This window comes from Saimiri boliviensis, chromosome 1 (assembly GCF_048565385.1).
Source record: "Saimiri boliviensis isolate mSaiBol1 chromosome 1, mSaiBol1.pri, whole genome shotgun sequence".
Taxonomy (NCBI): domain Eukaryota; kingdom Metazoa; phylum Chordata; class Mammalia; order Primates; family Cebidae; genus Saimiri; species Saimiri boliviensis.
Window position 1 is genome coordinate 260,691,210 of NC_133449.1, and position 19,687 is coordinate 260,710,896.

At 36.3% G+C, this 19,687-nt stretch overlaps 1 protein-coding gene across 2 annotated transcripts; it reads right to left on the minus strand.

The window, feature by feature from the left end:
• Nucleotides 1-286: 286 nt before the first annotated feature.
• RIMOC1 (RAB7A interacting MON1-CCZ1 complex subunit 1) lies at nt 287-18,408 on the minus strand. Of its 2 annotated transcripts, none has more exons than XM_039469494.2 (6): nt 18,266-18,408; nt 14,952-15,058; nt 12,925-13,068; nt 11,303-11,434; nt 10,128-10,242; nt 287-4,875 (listed from the first exon to the last, which is right to left on the minus strand). In XM_039469494.2, exons 1-6 carry the CDS (start codon nt 18,363-18,365, stop codon nt 4,592-4,594), a joined length of 882 nt encoding a protein of 293 aa, XP_039325428.1. In that variant the 5' UTR covers nt 18,366-18,408; the 3' UTR covers nt 287-4,591. The 2 variants fall into 2 exon arrangements, with proteins under 2 accessions (XP_039325428.1, XP_074242352.1); XM_074386251.1 differs by lacking the exon at nt 18,266-18,408 and adding an exon at nt 15,938-18,211.
• Nucleotides 18,409-19,687: the final 1,279 nt, after the last annotated feature.

The window sequence follows — 19,687 nt, forward strand, 5'->3', positions numbered from 1 at the left end:
ATATCCTTGAAGTAGGTACTATACTGTGTTAAAAAAATAAGATAATAAGGCACAGGAAGATTAAAGAACTTATAGAGAGTCACAAAGGTAGTATTATAAATGGCAGGTCTGTGATTAAACTCAGGCCTTCTGGCTCCAGAGCTCAGAATCCTAACCACTATATTACCCCATCTTCAAGTTATTAGGACCAGGAGAAATAACATTCAGAAATTAAAATAATAAACTGAGATTATAAAAGTTTTAATTCTGATGCAACAGTCAGAATTAAAAGAAAACAAGCGACAAGTAGGGGGGTATGGTTTTATTTTTTTAAAAATGTATATGCTCAAAAACAGTTTACTTGGAAATTTTCACTAGAAGAAACAAAAAATATGAAAGAACATCAGCATAAATACATAATGCATACTTTAATTGTGGATATATTAAATCCATGTTAATGTAATACTGCTGTAACATATCATCTCATTGTTAAAAAAAAAAATAGGGAAGTGAAACTAAAGAACTATAGAATCCTGGATTCTGTGGCAGATGGGGTACCCTTATTTAAGCTAGAAAAGGAGCCCTGGAAAGTAGAAAGAGAAATGAGACAAGCAATCTAAAACCAGCATGTTAACCAACTGTGAGTTTATTAAAATGCCATTAAAATCTAAGAATCCCTTTTGACATAGCTCACACTTTAATGAACATCAGAATTCACAGCAAGACGGTAAAGTTAGGAATGTAATGTTATTGTGGGGTTTTAGCCATGACCCTCACCTCACTCTACTATATGCAAAAGAAAAAAGTTTTTAGTCAGGATTTGCACTCTTAATCAGCATCAATATTTTCAGTAGCCTAAAACCCTGTAAATGCAGCACAGCAGACACATCTTTAATTAAGTCTAAAAGCCTAGTTAACATCAAAAAATTCATATTGGGAAAGAACCATACAAATTTAAGGACCGTGAAGAGTCCTTTAACAGAGTTTTGGTAACCACAAGGGAATTCAAACCAAAGAGAAACCCCAAGTGTAAAAAATTCAACAAGGCCTTTCGGTATCACTTAACCATTAGCAAAATCTATACTGGAGAGAAACCCTTTATGTGTATCTGAAATGATAAGGTCTTAAGTAATGACCCATTCCTTAATTCAGTATCAGAACTTCTATAAGAAAGAAACTTTATGAATGTACTGAATATGCAAGGTATATAACCAAAGAAGGGAAATTTGAAGACATAAATGCTAAAGCAGTAGACAGTTCCCAAAGACCCCTGAATATGATGGCATCCCACTCCTCTCCCATCACACTAGCCCCTTACCCTAATTTATTCTTCTTCATGGTACTCATCACTTGACACTCTCTATAATACATTTATTATTTAAAATGCTTTGTCTAACTTCCTCCACTAGAATACAAGCTCTGAAACAGGAAGGGTGGTTACAAAGCTATATCCTCAGTGTCTAGGATAATAATCTGGCACATGGTAGGCATACAATAGTTGTTGAGTGAATTTAGTGTAGTACTTTCCTTATGTGGGGTATTTGGTACCTTGAGGTTACTTCATTCTAACTGAATTATTTAGCAGGCTTTAACATACACAAGAATGTGTTCATTATTTTATAATACACCAGAGTAAAAAGCATTTTAACTGCTATAGCCTACAAATTATTCTCCAACTGTGTGGGGGATGGAAAGTTGTACAAAAAGCACCCAGTATTACCCTCATAATTGTACCAACCAGTGAGACCAAGTGGTCTACAAGGATTATGAAGGCAAAATGGAAGTTTCCAACTTCATAAAAGAAAGTTCTCTTTTCTCAGGTTTAGAATCTGAATACTCCTCTCAAGACAATATATATATCCCTATATGCCTTTTCAGCCACTGGTATAGAGGGCATGGCAGTTTGGAATCCAATAGCAACAACCTTTTTGTGCAAAGTTTGGCATTTAGAATCATCCCTCATTAATTCAAAAACATTACTAAGGTCTACCATGCACTATGTATACAGGGAAATTTTTAAAATATGGAGTTTACCAACTATAAATAAAATAATTACAAAGAAATGTGATCAGTGTGATAACATGGGAGGGGAAGAGTAAAGAATCAGAGCAAAGGAGCATCTAATTTGACTGAAAAGGGCTGAAGAAAGCCAAGAAAACAGAATCACTGAAGCTGAGTCTTAAAAAGTAGGTAGGTATTCACTTGGTCACAAAGAAAGATGTAGAAGTAAGGATGTCATGGTGTCAGGAAGCCTAGTGAGGTTAGAAACACACAAAGTACATTTGGGGAAGAACTGGAAGTACTCACAATTATCAGGATGCTCTAAAAAGAGGGACAGTCTATGGTTCTAAAAACCATATTAAAAACATATTAAATCTTTATACTTAGAAAATACAAAGGTATTTTCATAATAAAACCTGCTAAAATACTAAGTTAAATAAAAAATCTTAGCTGTGTAAGGATAAGCAAGGGCGCTGGGGCAGGAATTGAGAGGTTCCCTTTGCCAAAAAGGCTCTATAAGAATGGTTATATTTACTGATAAAGCAGAAAGGATTTTAACTGTTTGAGCAACACTGCACTAGAACATGATTATACAGGATGACTACAGAGACATGGCTGAGAAGGTAAGTATTCTGTGTTGCTCTGATCTGTGGAAGATCCCAAAAAGAGAAAAGTTACAAAGCAGAAAGGACTTTACATAAAAGACAAGGACTTGATGTTTGGACACACTGCATTTAGAATTACTATGGGATGTCTAGGTGAAGATATTTGATAGGTAGTTAGAAACAAGGTTTAGAGAGCAAGAGAGAAGCCAGGATACAAGTTACAGGTTTGAGACTCAGTCTGATATTACAGGTGGTAAAAGAAGCCATGGCTATGAATAACATTGTATAAAATATGTAAAGTAAAAAAAAAAAAAAAGAGAGAGAGAAAAAAAATCTAGTGAAGATAAATACCTAAAAGGTAGGCAGAAAGCAAGACACCACAAGGGAAATGAAGGAGACAGCAGACATGAAACCAACCTGTAGCACAGAGTAGCCTTTGATAGGAAGCAGGCAAGCTCTTTTCCACTAAAACAAGGGAAAATGAATAAAGTTGGTAAATACAAGTTGACCTCTTCATGGTCTCAATTTTCTGTCCAATAGGAGGAAGAGCCATATGCTAGAGGAGGGGCAGAGGGCCTAAGGAAAGTAATGAAGTTTGGCTCAGCCACAGCAGGAAATGGGACAGAGGCCACCCTAGTAACAAACAGAAGGTTTACATTGAGGGCTTTTCTAAGGCTGAAGCGAGACATCTGTAGTGATTCCACCGAAGGACTACTCTTGAAGAACTCAGCATCCCAGAAAAGATAGATAATAAACACGATTATTCTGATGTTGAGGGCTTGCAGAAGAACTAGACTAAAAGACTAGGGGAAGAAGGAGTGGTGAGATTAGTTCATATAGTGTCCCATAAAGCTGAGGGTGGATAGGAAAGCAAGCCTGAAAGGGGCTGACAGTTTAGGAGGAAGGAGAGCCGTCAAGAAATGGGGGTGAGAAGGAACTGAAGAATATGGAACAAGCATAAAAGGAGAGAAAAGTCAATAAAACAAGGAAGTAAAAAAACTGAAAAGAGGGCAGTTATCAGTTACTGAAATTTTACCAAAAAGAGAAACTCAAGGTGGTGATATTCCAAGTGAGGCTGCAGGAATAAGCTGCTGGAATGTGATAAAGTCACTGAGGCAGAAGTCCAAGATATCAGGAAGGTATCAGAAAGATCATCCCAAGATGAGGTAGACAGAAAGACCATAAGCAAGTTATCAAGTTAGGCTCTCTGGCCTTTAACACTCACCCCTATTATTAAAGGCAGAAAATATTAAAATTTCAGTATGGTATGAAAACATATGCTATAAAAGCATATGAACTAATGGTAGACTAACCTAACTTGGTTTTGATCTTCATTAGCCATTTGAAAAGCCATGCATTTTCTTTTAAACAAAATAGAAAAATAATTTTTAAATTTTTATAAAATGCCTAAAGGAAGTAGAAATTTTAAATACAATTAGTAATACATGGCAAAATAATTAAACACAATGATTCCTTTGTGAGATCTTTCATTATTTACCTTTATTGAAAATGGAATCTGAATATTAGTCATAATCTTTCATTTTGCCTACATTTATATCCATAGTATGTATTCAAAGCAATGAGGTAACTTGACTTTAATTTCTGAAGCATAGCAAACTTCAAGATAGGGAGATTAAAAAATAATCTAAAGATGATAAAAACGGTAAACTTGTGTTACATATACCATAATAAAAAAATAATCTAAAGTAATAGAAAAAATCTTTGTAAAGCGAAATTGAGTTACTCCTCATTATTAGTGACATAACATCTGTACTTCAAGGTGAGTTTGAACAACGCTTTAGAAATTAAAGAATCATCCCTTCACAGGTTTAAGAATATATAATGAAAAAGATGGATGGCGTTTAAAGAAGGGTACCCAAGCTGTGTATCTTTATGCAGTGTAATATTCTCATATCCAGCATCAATATGTCTTTCTTTTTTGGAACTCTCTTTTCCATTTCATGGGTCTTGTTGTTTTTCTATTTGAAAAGGACTAGATGAACTTACTAGTTACAGCGATGATGAAAGAAGTTTAAAATTTGTTTTGCATTCGTTGTATTCCATTCTTGTTCTTTCAAGGGTCCTTCACACACAGATACATACTTTTTCAAGATTTTTTCTCCTACTTCTCGGAAATCCAAGGGTTCCTTTTGTGTGGTGCAGCTTGCTCCGGAAACATCAGCATCCATGTCATGATTTTCTGGTTGCTGATCAGCACAATACTTCGATCCCCAGTAACACATTTCTCCACTGTACATCATAGCCAGCAGATGAATGTCACTAAATATTCCTGGGAAAGTCATTTAGGTTGACAGTTTAGAATTAAAAGCTTAAAAAGAAACCCTAGTTATTAACTAAACTCCAGTAAGTTCCCTTTGTCATTAAGTATTTTCTATTCTCACTTTAACAGTAACACAAAAGCTAAATATGACTAATACATCTTCATTTAATTAGCATTTTTATGTATATTTTACTAGTAAAAGAGGCCCATTACAAAAAGAAAAACAGAGTATCAGATATATATTTTTTTTTAAGAGGACCATAAATGTTTTTGACCTTTTTGGGGTCTGCTAGAACTTCTTTGAGAATCTGATTTAAGGAACAGAATCTCTACCAAGATATACACCCCAAATTCTGCTGACAATTTCAGAGTACTTATAAACTGGGGTATGCTCTAGGATCACTCATATAGTTACAGTCAAATATCCTAGACCTCCTATATTTCTCTAAAAGTCTAAGAAATTATCATGCATAATCATGCCTGAGAGTCCATATAATTTTAAATTATTAAAGATGTTAAATTATTTCCAAGATGCTTTGTATTACCAGAAAAAAAGAGAATACGCTGCAGAATTTTCATCAAATGTTGAACACATTCTTCTTATGGGTAGCTTTTCCAGTAGGCAATTATATAATTAAACATTTATGGTGCATAAAGTATATTAATTTGGCAGAAAGACAAATAAACCTAGAATAAAAAAAGATCTGGGTATAAATTACTGGCTTTGTGTCTTTGGGCAAGTCACCAAAGCTCTTTGAATCTCAGGTTTTACATCTGAGAAACGAGTTCACATCCCCTACTTAATTCATGGAATTTTCTTAAAGAACATATGAAATAAAAATGTAACTTCTTAAAGTTATTAAAGTAAAAATAAATGATGTATTCTAATGTACTTCTGTGATTAGAAAAGGTTACTTCAAATAAATGAGTAACATAATTTCAGACGGTCACCTAATATGATTCAACAAAAGTGACCTATGATGGTACTGGATATGAGTTAATTCCAACTTTCAAAATGGTGGTAGTTTCTGTTTTGAATCCACTGCCCGCTTTTTAAAGTATCAAAATTTGTTCCTACAGTTTTCACCTTCACTTCACCTCAATTTCTGCTTATAAGGAGTAGCAACAGAAACAACAGGTTCAGCAGAATAACTGAATGACTGGTGATACGGTTTGGCTGTGTGTCCCCATCCAGATCTCATTTTGAATTGTACCCCTATAATTCCCATGTGTTGTGGGAGGGTCCCAGTGGGAAACAACTGAATCATGGGGGTGGTTTCCCCCATGCTGCTGTAGTGAATAAGTCTCAAGAGATCTGATAGTTTTACAAGGGGTTTCCCTTTCACTTTTCTCTCATTCTTTATTGCCACCACCATGTAAGAAGTGCCTTTTGCCCTCCCCCATGATTGTGAGGCCTCCCAGTCGCGTGGAACTGTGAGTCCATTAAATCCTATTTTTTCTTCCTAGTCTTGGATATGTCTTTATCAGCAGTGTGAAAATGGACTAATACAAATGGCTACATGACAAACAGTGGTTCTCAAAATTTTGCCTGCATTTGAATTACCTGGTGGATTTACTAAAATGCCAATTGCTGCCCTGCCCCTCCAGTTTCAGACTGAGACAGGGGGTTGGGTTTATGAATTTACATTTTTTAAGTTAACTCCTAAAACCTAGGGTGATCCTGATGCTGCTGTTCCATGGACACTTTTAAAATAACTGCATTAAAATAAAGGAAGAGATGAACAAGGTAAAAATTAGACACCACCTTCTTCTCTATTCCCTCAAGGGGTCCACTGCTCTATAGATACAGGCTTTTTGCTTCTATGAATTTTCCCTGATATTTTCTTTTGCCGTTAATATTTATCATTGTTTTGCAATAAAACATTTCACTTTACGTTGTGGATGCCCTTGGTAAACACATGTTAACGGAAGGAAGGCACATGTGACATGGGGAGGTAGGGAAAGGGAATGAAGATAATCCATTAAAGTAGAGGGCAGAAAGATAACTTTCACAGAAAAAAAAAGTGGCCAGACTTCCATCTTCTGGGAGCATGATGTGCAAATCTGCCTACATCCTAACAATTTAGGGAGCTTATTAAAAATAGAATCCTGGGCTTCATATAGTGAATCAGAACTTGCATAGGTTACACAAAAATCTGCATTTAAAATTTTTTTGATACATTCTATTTGCTCATATTTAGGAGTACATGTGAAATTTTGTTATATACATAGAGTATGTAATATTCAAGTAAGGGTATTTAGGGTATCCATCACCCAAATACCATTTCTATGTGTTGAGTACATTTCAAGTCCTCTCCCCTAGCTATTTTGAAAAACACAGTATGTTGTTACTTATAGCTCCTCTGCTATCACACATCAGAACTTATTCCTTCTTTCTAACTATGTTTGTACCCATTAACCCAATCTCTCTTCATCACCCCCCTCCCATTCACACATCCTTCTGTGATACCAGTGCCAATTTGTAGGGGAGGGAGGGTCCTTGATGGTATTAAGAAGGGCATAAACCAAGGGTGTAAAAGTTGGACAGTTTTTTGGTTTACCCCCATTTGATTCCAGGTTTATTCTGACAAGGCAATTTTTATAAGCCTTTCATCTGATAAGGCCATGTCCAAAGATTAAAATTCTCTGGTCCCACTTCACAGAAGAATGAGGCTCAGAGGTGAGATACAAGAGCTTGTTGCATAAAATTTAATGATATGCAGATAATGTCTAAACAACAGTATGATTATCTTACCTTAGAAGAAGTAACAAAAACCATACACAGTTTTAAGTTTTATCTAAAAATAGGTTAATTATCACCAAGATATAGCCACAAAAAATTTGATGTCTCATATAGAACTTTTTTCCCTCAATATTCAGAATTATTCAGAACTGTATTTTAGATTGACTAAAAAAAATAATTTGAGCCTCTCCAACAGGGATTTAGGAGTAATTCAGCCTATAAATTGTAGGCTTCCTGGCTTCAAATCTAATCATCTTCAGATAGATGCATTTGGGCAAAAGCAACCTTTGCTTTCCTCCCCCTCATTCAGGGTCCCACTACGTTACCCAGGCTAGAGTACAGCTGTGTGATCACAGCTCACTGCCTTGGCCTCCCAAAGGAGGCAGACTTCTTTAGATGAGAACAAGAAGCTGACACCATAAGAGGACTGAGGATTGTATGCAGCAAAACTGTTGTGGTACCTATACTGATTCTTTTTGCCTGGAAAATGCTACCCTATCTGACCCTTTTAATTCCCTTGTTGAAGAGGCAACTGAAACTAGGAGCTAGTAAATTCAAAGTATGACAAAGATGGCACCAATATTACATGCTTCCTGAAGAAAAAAATTCCAGGCTATGAGAGTATCTTACATTATAACTAGAAATGTGAGACTGAGGAAAACAGGTGATTTGTGCCATTCTTTTTGGTTCTAAAAGAGCTTTAGTGCCTACCCCCACCTTTTTTCTTTTAAAGTGTCCCACATTAAGAATTCAATGTAATCAGTCCACATGGGTAAATATAAATTTTTAAAAAGCCATTTTCGATGCCTCTAATTGGTTCCTAGTTATCTGAAATAACTAATAACTAGTCATACTTGCCATAAATACCTCAAATACCCCATGTTAATCAAAATGCCATGCCCACTGCGGGAGCTTTTTGTATTCATGATAAGTTGTTTTAGAATAAAATATTTGCCTAAATGAACAGAAAATAATAACTTTTGGACATCATGTTAATGAAACTGAATTCACTGTTTTTTTCTATGAAATGCTTTCAAATAGAAAAATCCTGAAGAGGCTAACAAAGAAACAGGAAGAATTAAACATATTTAAAATTCTAGAATTTGTCCAAAGAGATATTCTAATTATTCTTCATATTTCATTTTTCTTCCATTCAAACTTCCGATGAAGTATAAAAAGAAGAAAGTTTACACATATGATCTAATGTTACTTGCAGCTATTTGACTTTGAGCAATTCACCTGGTTTACCTGGATCTCAGTTCCTCCATTTATAAGGAGATGGTAAAAGTAAGTGGTTCTTCTCTCTCCACACACAAGTCTAAAACCCAGATGATGTTCTATAATCAGTTCCTAGAATTTTCAACTACACAGATGCTTGTGGCAGAAATTTATAATTGCCGACCAGTATTCATTCTCCCCATACCTTTTTCTTAGTAAAGAACCTTAATTTTATTTGGGATGGCAATGTATCAGGTTAAGGACTATACTTCCCAGGTTTTCTTATAGCTAAGTAAAGTCATCTGATTAAATTCTGGCCAGTGAAATGGAGGTTTTAAGAAACTTCTGAGAAGGATGATCTGAAAAAACAGACTTGGCTGAAATTCCCTTTTGCAATCTGAAACAGATTGAAGGAGCTCTAGGAACATCTTGGGATACTGAGAATAAAAGCAATGTCCTAAACAGAGATCATGTAGAACCAGAGAGGGTCTGGTTCTAAAGATGAATGGAGGAAAAAGGTAATAACATGATGAGATACAGCCACTGTATCAGCTCTGGAAACTTTTCTATGTGAAAGATCACTAAACGTCTACCTTGTTTAAAAGTTACTGCCAGTCAGTTGTTAAGTAGCCAAATCTGGTTCTCATAAAATGTTGATTGGGGCTTGATATGCTTTGCCCCTGTATCCCCACTCAAATCTCATCTTGAATTATAATCTCCTGGTGTTGAGGGAGGAACCTGGTGCAAAGTGACTGGATCATGGGGGTGGTTTCCTCCATGCTGCTCTCACGGTAGTGAGTGAATTCTCACGAGAGCTGATGGTTTTATAAATGATAGCTTTTCCTGCACTCACACATGCTCTCTCTCTTACCTGCTACCATGTAAGATATGCCTGCTTTCCCTTCCACCATGATTGTAAGTTTCCTGACACCTCCCCAGCCATGTGGAACTGAGAGTCAATTAAACCTCTTTTGTTTATAAATTACCCAGTCTCAGGTAGTATCTTTATAGCAGTGTGAAAGCAAACCAATACAGGGCTATGTGAGGATGCAAAATGAGTAAAAGGAACACAATACATAACTTCCAAAATTATTAAACACAAGGGATTAGAAGTATATTTCTGTATTACATCAAAAAATTTAATCTTTGAATTTTTTTTATAAGCCCTTTTATTACTTACTACTTTCTTTGTCTATAATCTACCTTGACATTTATTTGAATCAGAGTGAAATCTAACAAACTTCCTAAAATCTTAAGAAACTTTAAATCACTTAGAAAGTTTAATAAGAGATCACATTACCTGCACTCAGTAATTTAGCTGTGTCTAGGTCCTGGAAAGAAACTCCTTCATTTAACTGGATAGGACATCGATAATTTAGCATCTGTAGCAAGTAACTGATTCCATCAACAAGGTACTAAATAAAAGTCAAAGCCAAAGAATTGAAAGTATTATATGCAGAGATGTATAAACTTCAAATATTAATATTTTCCATTCTTTAATCAAGAGAAAATGGGTTCATATATAGATATAGCTTATAGCTATATTTCAATGATATAAAGACCCAACATCCCTAGACTTTGCTAATATAAATATACCCCTTGACGCAGGGCATGGTGGCACTTTGGAAGTCTGAAGTGGGTGGATCATGATGTCAGGAGTTCAAGACCAGCCTGATTAATATGGTGAAATCCCACATCTACTAAAAATACAAAAATTAGCCGGGTGTGGTGGTGCGTGCCTGTAATCCCAGCTACTCAGCAGGCTGAGGGAGGAGAATCACTTGAACCTGGGAGGCAGAGGTTGCAGTGAGCTGAGATCAGGCCACTGCACTCCAGCCTGGGTGACAGAGCAAGACTCCGTCTCAAAAAAATTAAAATAAAATAAAGATAATAAAGATGTGCTCAACAACGTGTTAAAAACATGTATATACTTATAATTTAGAAATGTTACAATCAAACTTTTATATCTGCAAGTGTGGCCTCCCATTTTCAATCCCACCTAAATTGTATGTACATTTAACTCAAGTTAGAATCCTTAGTGATACAATACTAAGACTTATATTTTGGATTTAATGATTCAGTCATAATAGTCAAGTGAATCAGAAGGCTACAGTTTTCTAGGAGCAGGGTCATGTGAGTTCCTTAGAAGTGATCTGCTGACAGGCTCACAAACAAGCGTTTTTTTCAGGCCAAAAGTGTTTTAGAAGTTTAGAAATTAATATAGTTTATCTTATAGTTAAAACAATATAAATCCTTAAAGAAAAGAACTTCACAAATTACAAAGTACTTTCACATGTTATCTGATTTAGTCTTCAGAACAATCCCAATTTATTTATGATTACCCAGCTAGTAAATAAAAGTTCTGGAACACAAACCCAGACCCTTTGATCCATTACTCTTAGTACTATAACAAAGATAGCTTTTTGAAACCTATAAATGTCAACAATAAAAAGTATGTAAGGAATGTCTTCTTACCTTTTTAAGCAAACTGGATTTTCTCAAAAGCCACTCTCTTCTTTTGGTCAGAGAATGGCAATACATATACAGCAGGGCTCCTCGTCTCCAAGAGAGACATTCCAGTAGCTCGTCCCCAAGCAAATTGCAGTGCTGAAACACAAAAAAGACATGTTAAAAAGAGAAACTGGATGTCTGTAAAAGTTGAAGTTAAATTTCAAAAATTTAACAATTAAAAACATATCACAAAATGTGCCTTTGGTTTAGCTACTTGCACAGGGAGGCCTTACTTTCAATTGTAAATATGAAAGTCTATTAATACATGAAAATTAAAATGCTTCAATTTACAAATAGTTTTACAAAATAATTTTAAAAATATTTTTACTAGCAATTCCCCTAACATATTTGCAATATAAGCAATCATCATCTCATTTAAAAGGTAACTTTTCAGAAAAACATTACTTAAATTAGGAAATACAATACTTAAATACATTACTTAAATTAAGATCATATCTACGTCTACTATTGCTTGAATAAAAAAATGAAAATGTATACATAAAAATTATTTTAATAAATCAAAATTTTTATAGTGATTTGGCATTTAAATCTGGGATGTTTCCACAGCCTCCCCTGATAAATAAATAGAGCAAAAAATACATCTAAGTAGATAATCCGCAGCATGTTAAAGATGAAAAATTATTTGTTTGAAAGAGTATGCAGGACTAGAGATTAAAAAACATGGAATTGGCCGGGTGCCGTGGCTCACGCCTGTAATCCCAGCACTTTGGGAGGCCGAGGCGGGTGGATCACGAGATGAAGAGATCGAGACCATCCCGGTCAACATGTTGAAACCCCGTCTCTACTAAAAATACAAAAAAATTAGCTGGGCATGGTGGCGCGTGCCTGTAGTCCCATCTACTCAGGAGGCTGAGGCAGGACAGGAGAATTGCCTGAACCCAGGAGGCGGAGGTTGCGGTGAGCCGAGATCGCGCAATTGCACTCCAGCCTGGGTAACAAGAGTGAAACTCTGTCTCGAAAAAAAAAACAAAAAAACAAAAAAAACATGGAATTATCCAAATAGAGATGACAGTAGCCTGTGAATAGGTTGTCAAGCAAAGAGAGAATAAATACTATCAGTGATGAAAGAGACATCCTTGGCTAATACCTGTGCTTCTAGAATGGAAGGCAGGAAAGTTGCTAGCAAAAGAGAAAAGAAAACATTTCAGAAGAAGAAGTGGAAAAGCAGCATGCAGGGTTTCAGAGGAAGCCGGTGATCAATGCTAAGAAGGGCAGCAAAGGTTTGAAAGGATAAGGACTGTAAGGACAACAGATGTGGTAATTAGATTAATAGTGACCTTCAAGGAAACAGCATCTGCAAAAGTAAAGGGAGTTGAAATTAGAGTATCTATGTTTAAAAAATGATTAGGCACTGTAATTACCATTCTATTATACAAATATTTGGACATACATTTAGTAAAATATGATATTTTTGTTGCAACATTGGTCTGAAGTGTTAAGCCCTTTTATCTACCTCCTCCAATCTTAATTTAAGAAACAAAGATACAATTAAGAAGAAAAACTACAGAGCAAGACAGCAAGAACCAGCAATATTCCACCATAATTAACAGGAATGTAAAACTTACTTTTGGATGCATATTATTTTCCTTAACTAAAATTTCTGGTTCTGAAAGAAAACTGATCAGCTCTTTTACTTTCTGTGAAGAGTCTTCAGGAAAATCTTCATCTACTAGTTTGTTCTCTTCAAAATATGTCATGTCCAAAATAGCCTTAAAAAAAAAAAAGGTATATATCAATGATTTAAACTTAAAAAAACAACTCTTACAGTTTAATCTTGCACATATAGGTGCTTTATTACACATTTAAATCTTCTAGCTCAGTATGTAACTTTGAGAAGCAGGCAAAATGTCTAGATGTAAATATAATTTGAGAAAGATTTTTTTAAAAATTTCATAGGTATTTTACTGAAGTGCTGAATTAATGTTTCTTTCAGTCAAAAAAGAAAATGGAGCTTTGTTTTAATTTATGGAATTTAATCATGAATAATTATGAAAAATATAATTATTATATTATATTATATATGCTATTAAGCATTATATTATACATGCTATTTATATAATTCCTGAAAATTTTCTAAATGTCTGCTATAACAAGTTAAGGTCACCGCCTCTAGTTTTGAACCTGCAAAGGATTTGTTTGTATTCCCAAACACAGAGCCAGCATTAGGGTCATATGTATCCTACCACCCAATATAGGAAGCATACCATCAACATGTGCAATTCAAACACTAAGCCCCCAATATTCCTAAATACTAGAGATCCTGTTAAAGCATATTAAAACGCCCCAATCCTTTTTCCTTTTTTAATCTATTGAACTAAGACTAGGGAAATTGGGTTCTAGTGTCATTTCTACCACTAATCACTTAACTAACCAAAGACAAGTCAATTTATCTTTTTTGAGCCTCATTTTCTTAATTGGCTAAGTGATAAATTGGACTAAAATACCTTTCAAAGCTCCTTGTTAGAGTATAAAATTAATTAACATATGTAAAGTACTAGAAACGTTACCTAGCACCCAGTTAGTACCACCTAAGCCGTAAGTGTTATTGTGTGAAAGGCCTAGGCCAGTAAGGAGAGATCATCATCATATGAAAAGTGATCTGTTGATTTAAAACCATAAATATGGTTTAAGAGGATCTGGAAAATTTAAATCTGTATCTCTCGGTCTTTTGCCTTATTCTAGTAAGTTAAAATGTTTAGAACACTCTTATGTGAAAAAAAATGAGATGACATACAACATATGCAGACAAGCACAGTTTTCTGAAAGGAAAGAAAGCCAAGCAAAATACCTGCCAAACCTAAACAGTTCTCTCTGGTTTGAGTAGCTGTTAGGCTCACTCAGCCATGATATTTGGAGGCAAAAGCTATCTTTAGAAACTTCCTAACAAGAAGAACAGTACCAGGCATTTAAATGCTATAAATGGGCACTTTGGAAGGCTAAGTTTACTGCACTTTCTGAAACCACATCCGTTTTGTTACTTCTTAGCAATCCAAAAAGGACATATGAGTATATTCTATCAACTACAAAGTGCTATATAAATGTTAGTTACTATAATAAAATTGTATTTCTTGATGTCAGCATGCCTCAGCAGCATTTCAGAAACCCAAGAAAAAAGGGTGTTGGCCGCAAAGCAGCCTAATTTTGAAAGGAAAGTTTAAAAAAAGGGAGTGAAAAGAAAAATTGCATAGATTTGCATGACGCTAGCGGGGGAATATTATTGAGAATCCTAGGGAAAGTAAATTTCAGGGAAAAAAAAAAGGGTTCTTATATATTTCCCTACTCCCTCTGAAACTTTCAAGAGATTGGACATTGTACACACTAGTGTTCTGTTCAATCATCTCTAAAGGAAAACAATTCTGTTACCTGTAAGATTTTTTTCCTGACTTTTCTTATTAACACACCTAAGAAATCTTACTTCTTTGCATACTGTCTCAAAGTTTCAAGTTTTTGTGCTTTATTCATAGTTTTTTGAACAAAATTAAACACTTGAAATATGGAATAAACTGATTTTGTTTTACTTAAACTTGGAGTCAATGATCTAAATGAACAACCTGCCCTCATAAAATGCCAGAGTCCATATCTCTCTCAGTACCTGTGTGTAAAGTTCTAGAAGATTTGATGGATTTGAACATTCTTTCTCTTCTCCACACAGGAGTTTCAATTTTTCTAATGCTGCAGAGGCCCGAATTAAAAAGTGATCTATAAGAAATAAAAATATGATTACTTCACATAGTTCAGAGTGTTATTTAAACAAACAAAAAATTACGTATCAAGATAAAATGATGAAATAAGATGAAATAATATTATCGCATATGGAGAAATAGTATTTAAGTAAAAATATCTAACATATGCCTAAACCTAATTAAGTAAATTTATCACGAAAATTTATTCTAGAAAGCAAAACACTGAAAACTTTCTAGATTCACTGTTGCTATTTGTTAAATGCAGTCTGATAATGCACTCAAAATATTTAAACAAATTAAAAACTTACTGAAATATACAAATAATATATATAAATCTACAGAAAGGGCTTCCAACTGAAAACTTGTAATTTCATAAATGAAGTTATAAATGTTATCCAAAAGGCCATGATTGACAAAATCGAATTCCTTATAAAATGCCAGCGTTACGAGCAATTGTAACTTTATCATAATTGTTTATAATTAAAATTACATAATGCAGCTTCGTTGTTCTTTTAAAAACTTAGAAATGAAACAAATTACCTCATTTCCTCAAAACCTGGAAGAAAAGGAACTATACTTATGATTAAGTCCTCTAATCACAACTCACCCTCCCTCTGCCTTCACCATCTCCTGATTGATTTCCCTTTCTCTAATGTCATAATCCCTTTGTTGCCTCTGTGATTTCATGTTGTCTTATGCGTCCACTCTGAGGCACTATTCATGATTCTGCAGCACTTCAATGTAGTCAAATTTAGATATACCCACTATCAAGACACTAAACTCCGAGTTTGCCTCTCTGTGGTTCTCTTTTGAAACGCATTCTGATATTCTATCATATATCCCTTTCTTCTTTACAGGCCAATGAACAGATAGCGTAGCACTGGTGTAGGCCTACCTGATCCAGTCTCAGGAGTTACACAGACAGACAAGCTGTTTCTGTGCTGGAGCAAAAGCACCATCAGGTTATGTCTGTTGGCAATCACGTGACTGCTGCCTTAAGTCTTCTCAGGTAAAGCCTGAGATTGGATTTTGATTGCTGTAACATCCATTTTGACTTGAGTTGAAATCTACTTCTTAGCACTGTCTTCCCACCTCTCATTAGCCCAGAAGCGACATCCACACAACCTAGAAAAGTATTCTACTATAAACTGAAATTGCATGGAAACACTCCTTTGGGGCTTCTTTAGAGAGTATGTTGATATTTTTTTAACTTGCAAGATTATTTTCAATGTAAAGATTTGTATTGAATTTACTAAACCATTACTGAAAGAGTATGTCACATAAACTCATGACATAATTACTGGGGGAGGGAGTGGTGGCATAGCTCACATTTTGGAAAAGCTCCATAAAATGCAGTATTTTTACTAGAATTATTTAGTCAAAGTAACGACGGGCAAGACAAAAGATGACAGATTCTTACAAAATCTCTGGAAAAACTCCCTCGTGACATACTTCGATATAGTAAACAGATTATGCTTGCACGATGAGAAATAAATTAACAAAAATTGGCTAGAAATTTAAAAATGCATTCTTAGATGAAATAATATCTGGCTTTATCTCATCTAATTTGAAGACAACAGTGGAAACTATCAAACCTCTATACCCTAGTATAAACATATAGTTGTTACATTAAAGAACAAAATTTGAATCTTGTTGCATGGAAAAAAAATGCCAAATTCAAGTACATGAAATTTTGTTTTAATTAAAGTTTATCAAAAAAAATCTTGTAATATTTTTAAGATTAAATTGATATCCATGCTGATCAACAGCTCATAATGTGGACCACTAACACTGTCATTTTATTTTAGTAATTTTCAAAAGTATAAAGCCTCCAAACAAGAATTCCATATACAGCACATGACTTTTATTTCCAGGTCTCATTCATTCCAGATTAAAGAAGTCTTCCAAAGGAAATGCAATGGCTTTTTGGTTCCGTGATAAGTGAATAAAAAACATTCTTTGGTCTCTTTGGACAGGTTCAAGTGAATCTAGAATTAGAGGTAACTTAGATACACTTTCAAGTTAATAGCTATTACTACCCAAGAATTATTCATGTGAATCCACAGACCAAAATACAAGTCAGCTTCAGGATGATCTGTAGGTTTTTAAAGAACACACTCCTGACCGGGGTCAGTGGCTCACTCCTATAATCCCAGCACTTTGGGAAGCCAAGGCGGGCGGAATGCTTGAGCCCAGGAGTTCAGGACCAACCTGGGCAACATGGTGAACCCCGTTTCTACCAAATATACAAAAGTTCGCCGGGCGTGGTGGTGTGCGCCTGGAGTCCCACTACTAGAGGGGTTCCACCCTGGGCGACATAAAGGAGACTCTCTGTTTAAAAACAAAACAAAACACTCCTGTGAAAAGATAATCCGGCAAAAAATATTCGTTGAAACTAAGGCATTTCATCACAGACCCTATTTAATAAGAAATCCACCAACTATTCAATTGCTTAATACAAGGTTCCACTACTGTTTTCCTATGACTCCGATGATGAGTCAGTCCACAAGAATTTTAAAATCTGTCCTAATGGTTCAAAACTCAAAAAGGAATAACGTAGATCCTAAAAGCAGCTGAGACATAATGAAGAGAATTCTACTTAAATTGAGAAGGTTGAGGTAATTCCCTAGCCCAGTTTTTCCTAAGAAAACAACTTAGACTTTTCCAAAACAAGTGCTTACTTAACAGATTGCGTTTGTGAGAACTGACATGATGTATGGGGCAGAATTTTCTAAATCACACCACGGTAAAGCTCTTCTGTAGAATGCTGTTTCGAATCCAAAACGTAGAACAGAAATTTACAACACAGCAATGAAAAATTGGGAACTATTATACATCCCTATTTATCTTTACAGGATGCAAAACCACCATTACTAATTTGAGTATTATCATTCATCTTAGCCATTTATTTAAACTTTCGTATTTTATTTAGATTCTACCCTTTTCCCAGTCGCTACATAGACAGTTAAGTACACCAGCACAGATCTGGACAGATTTTCCATGGGTTCTGAAAAGGCAGTTTTCGAAGCCAACGCCTTGGCAATGTGAATTCTGGGGATTGGGCAATCGATGGCGCAGCAGGGATCAGAAGCGACAGACCTCGGGTAGCTACGTGCGGCCTGGGACCCAAAGGAACACAGGCCTCAGCCTCTAGCCCTTATATCGAGCGCCAGTCCCGAAGTGCAGTCCGCCCCGCCCGCCTCCCCCTCCTCCGCTCCCTCACCATCTTCACCGGCAGCTTCGCTAAGTTGCTGTATGTGGGCCTGAGCCAGGTCCCCGAGCTCTTCCACTCGTCTCACCACACTAGAGACTGCGGCCGCCATGGCCACAATCAGCGGGCGCGCCCCGGCCACGTGACGGTGTCGGCCTGCAATCACCTGATCCTCTAGCAGGGGCGGGGCGTAGGGCGGAGCTCGCCTCGTTGGTGGGAGGAGACATCAGCTACGGAAGAGGGCACGCCCAGAGCCGCAAAGGTCATTCCGGGTTATTTTTTCCTCCTGGACTTCCCTTCTCTCTCATAATTCAGAGCAGCAAGGGGACTAGGCGTGTGTGTGACGTTAAGGCACGCCCTCCTCTAAGCCAATAGGGAGCCAGCCGTGCCCCTAGGTTGACCCAATGGGAAGTGAGCTCGCTCCTCCTGCCTCCTGGAAGACAGCTCCGTGACGTCTGGCTGGCGGGATGCGGATTGTCGTCCGCTCTCCCGCTTCCCTGTCCGGCGCGGGAGCCACAGTCTGGAGGGCAGACGCGAGTGTCTGAAGAGAGGACTGTCAAGTTTTGGCTTTGTAGTAAGAAGGTTGCTAAAATAAAGTGATTATAGTCTCCTGGTCCGAAACGGAAACCCCATCGGCCCCTCTTGTAACACATGCAAGTCTCCGTCCGGATGGGGAACTCCAAACACTAGTGGAGTTACCAGTCTACGTGGTTGAATGTCGCTTTTCTAAATCTGATTTTTAGCAGTCCAGTTTATCTCTGACCTCCCTTGGAGTTCACATTTAAAGAACTTTAGCCATCTTGCGTCCAATGGTACTAAAGTCTGCAGCCACAAAACTGTTTTCATTGTCTTTCATTTCAAGACCTTCCCTTAAGGCGCCAATTGTGCATGAGGTTCATTCTCTCAACTGAGAGTTTCAAAGCACTTAGTCAGCACGTCTGACTTCCACTTTGGATTCCCTGACTGCTTTCTTGCCTCTGGTCAGACAAACCGTTAACTCTGTTTATTCAGTTTTCAGTTTGACACACTGTATCTTGAATAATCTCCATCCTATCATTTCTTATGGAAGGTAGTTTTGTTATAATAGAATATACTAAAATAGGGGAAAAGTGTATTGTAATTTATAAGTGATTGACCACAGTGACTTTCTAACTGACCACTGTAACACCAGTTTCTTCTTCTGTCAATTCACCCTAAATATAGAGGACAGGAATCATGTATTCTGTGTCCTTAGTGCTTTATACAGTGCCTGGCACATATGCACTGTTGTCAACAAGCTACATGGCAGACAGATATGATGTGGTCTGTGGGAGCAGACAATTATTCAATTGTTCGGGAATTGTAGGTGAGTAAAACAAGGATCTAAGTATAAACAAATTGAGAGAAGGCTTTCTTAATAAGGGGTGGAGAAGGTGATAGTTGAAGAGAAGAGGG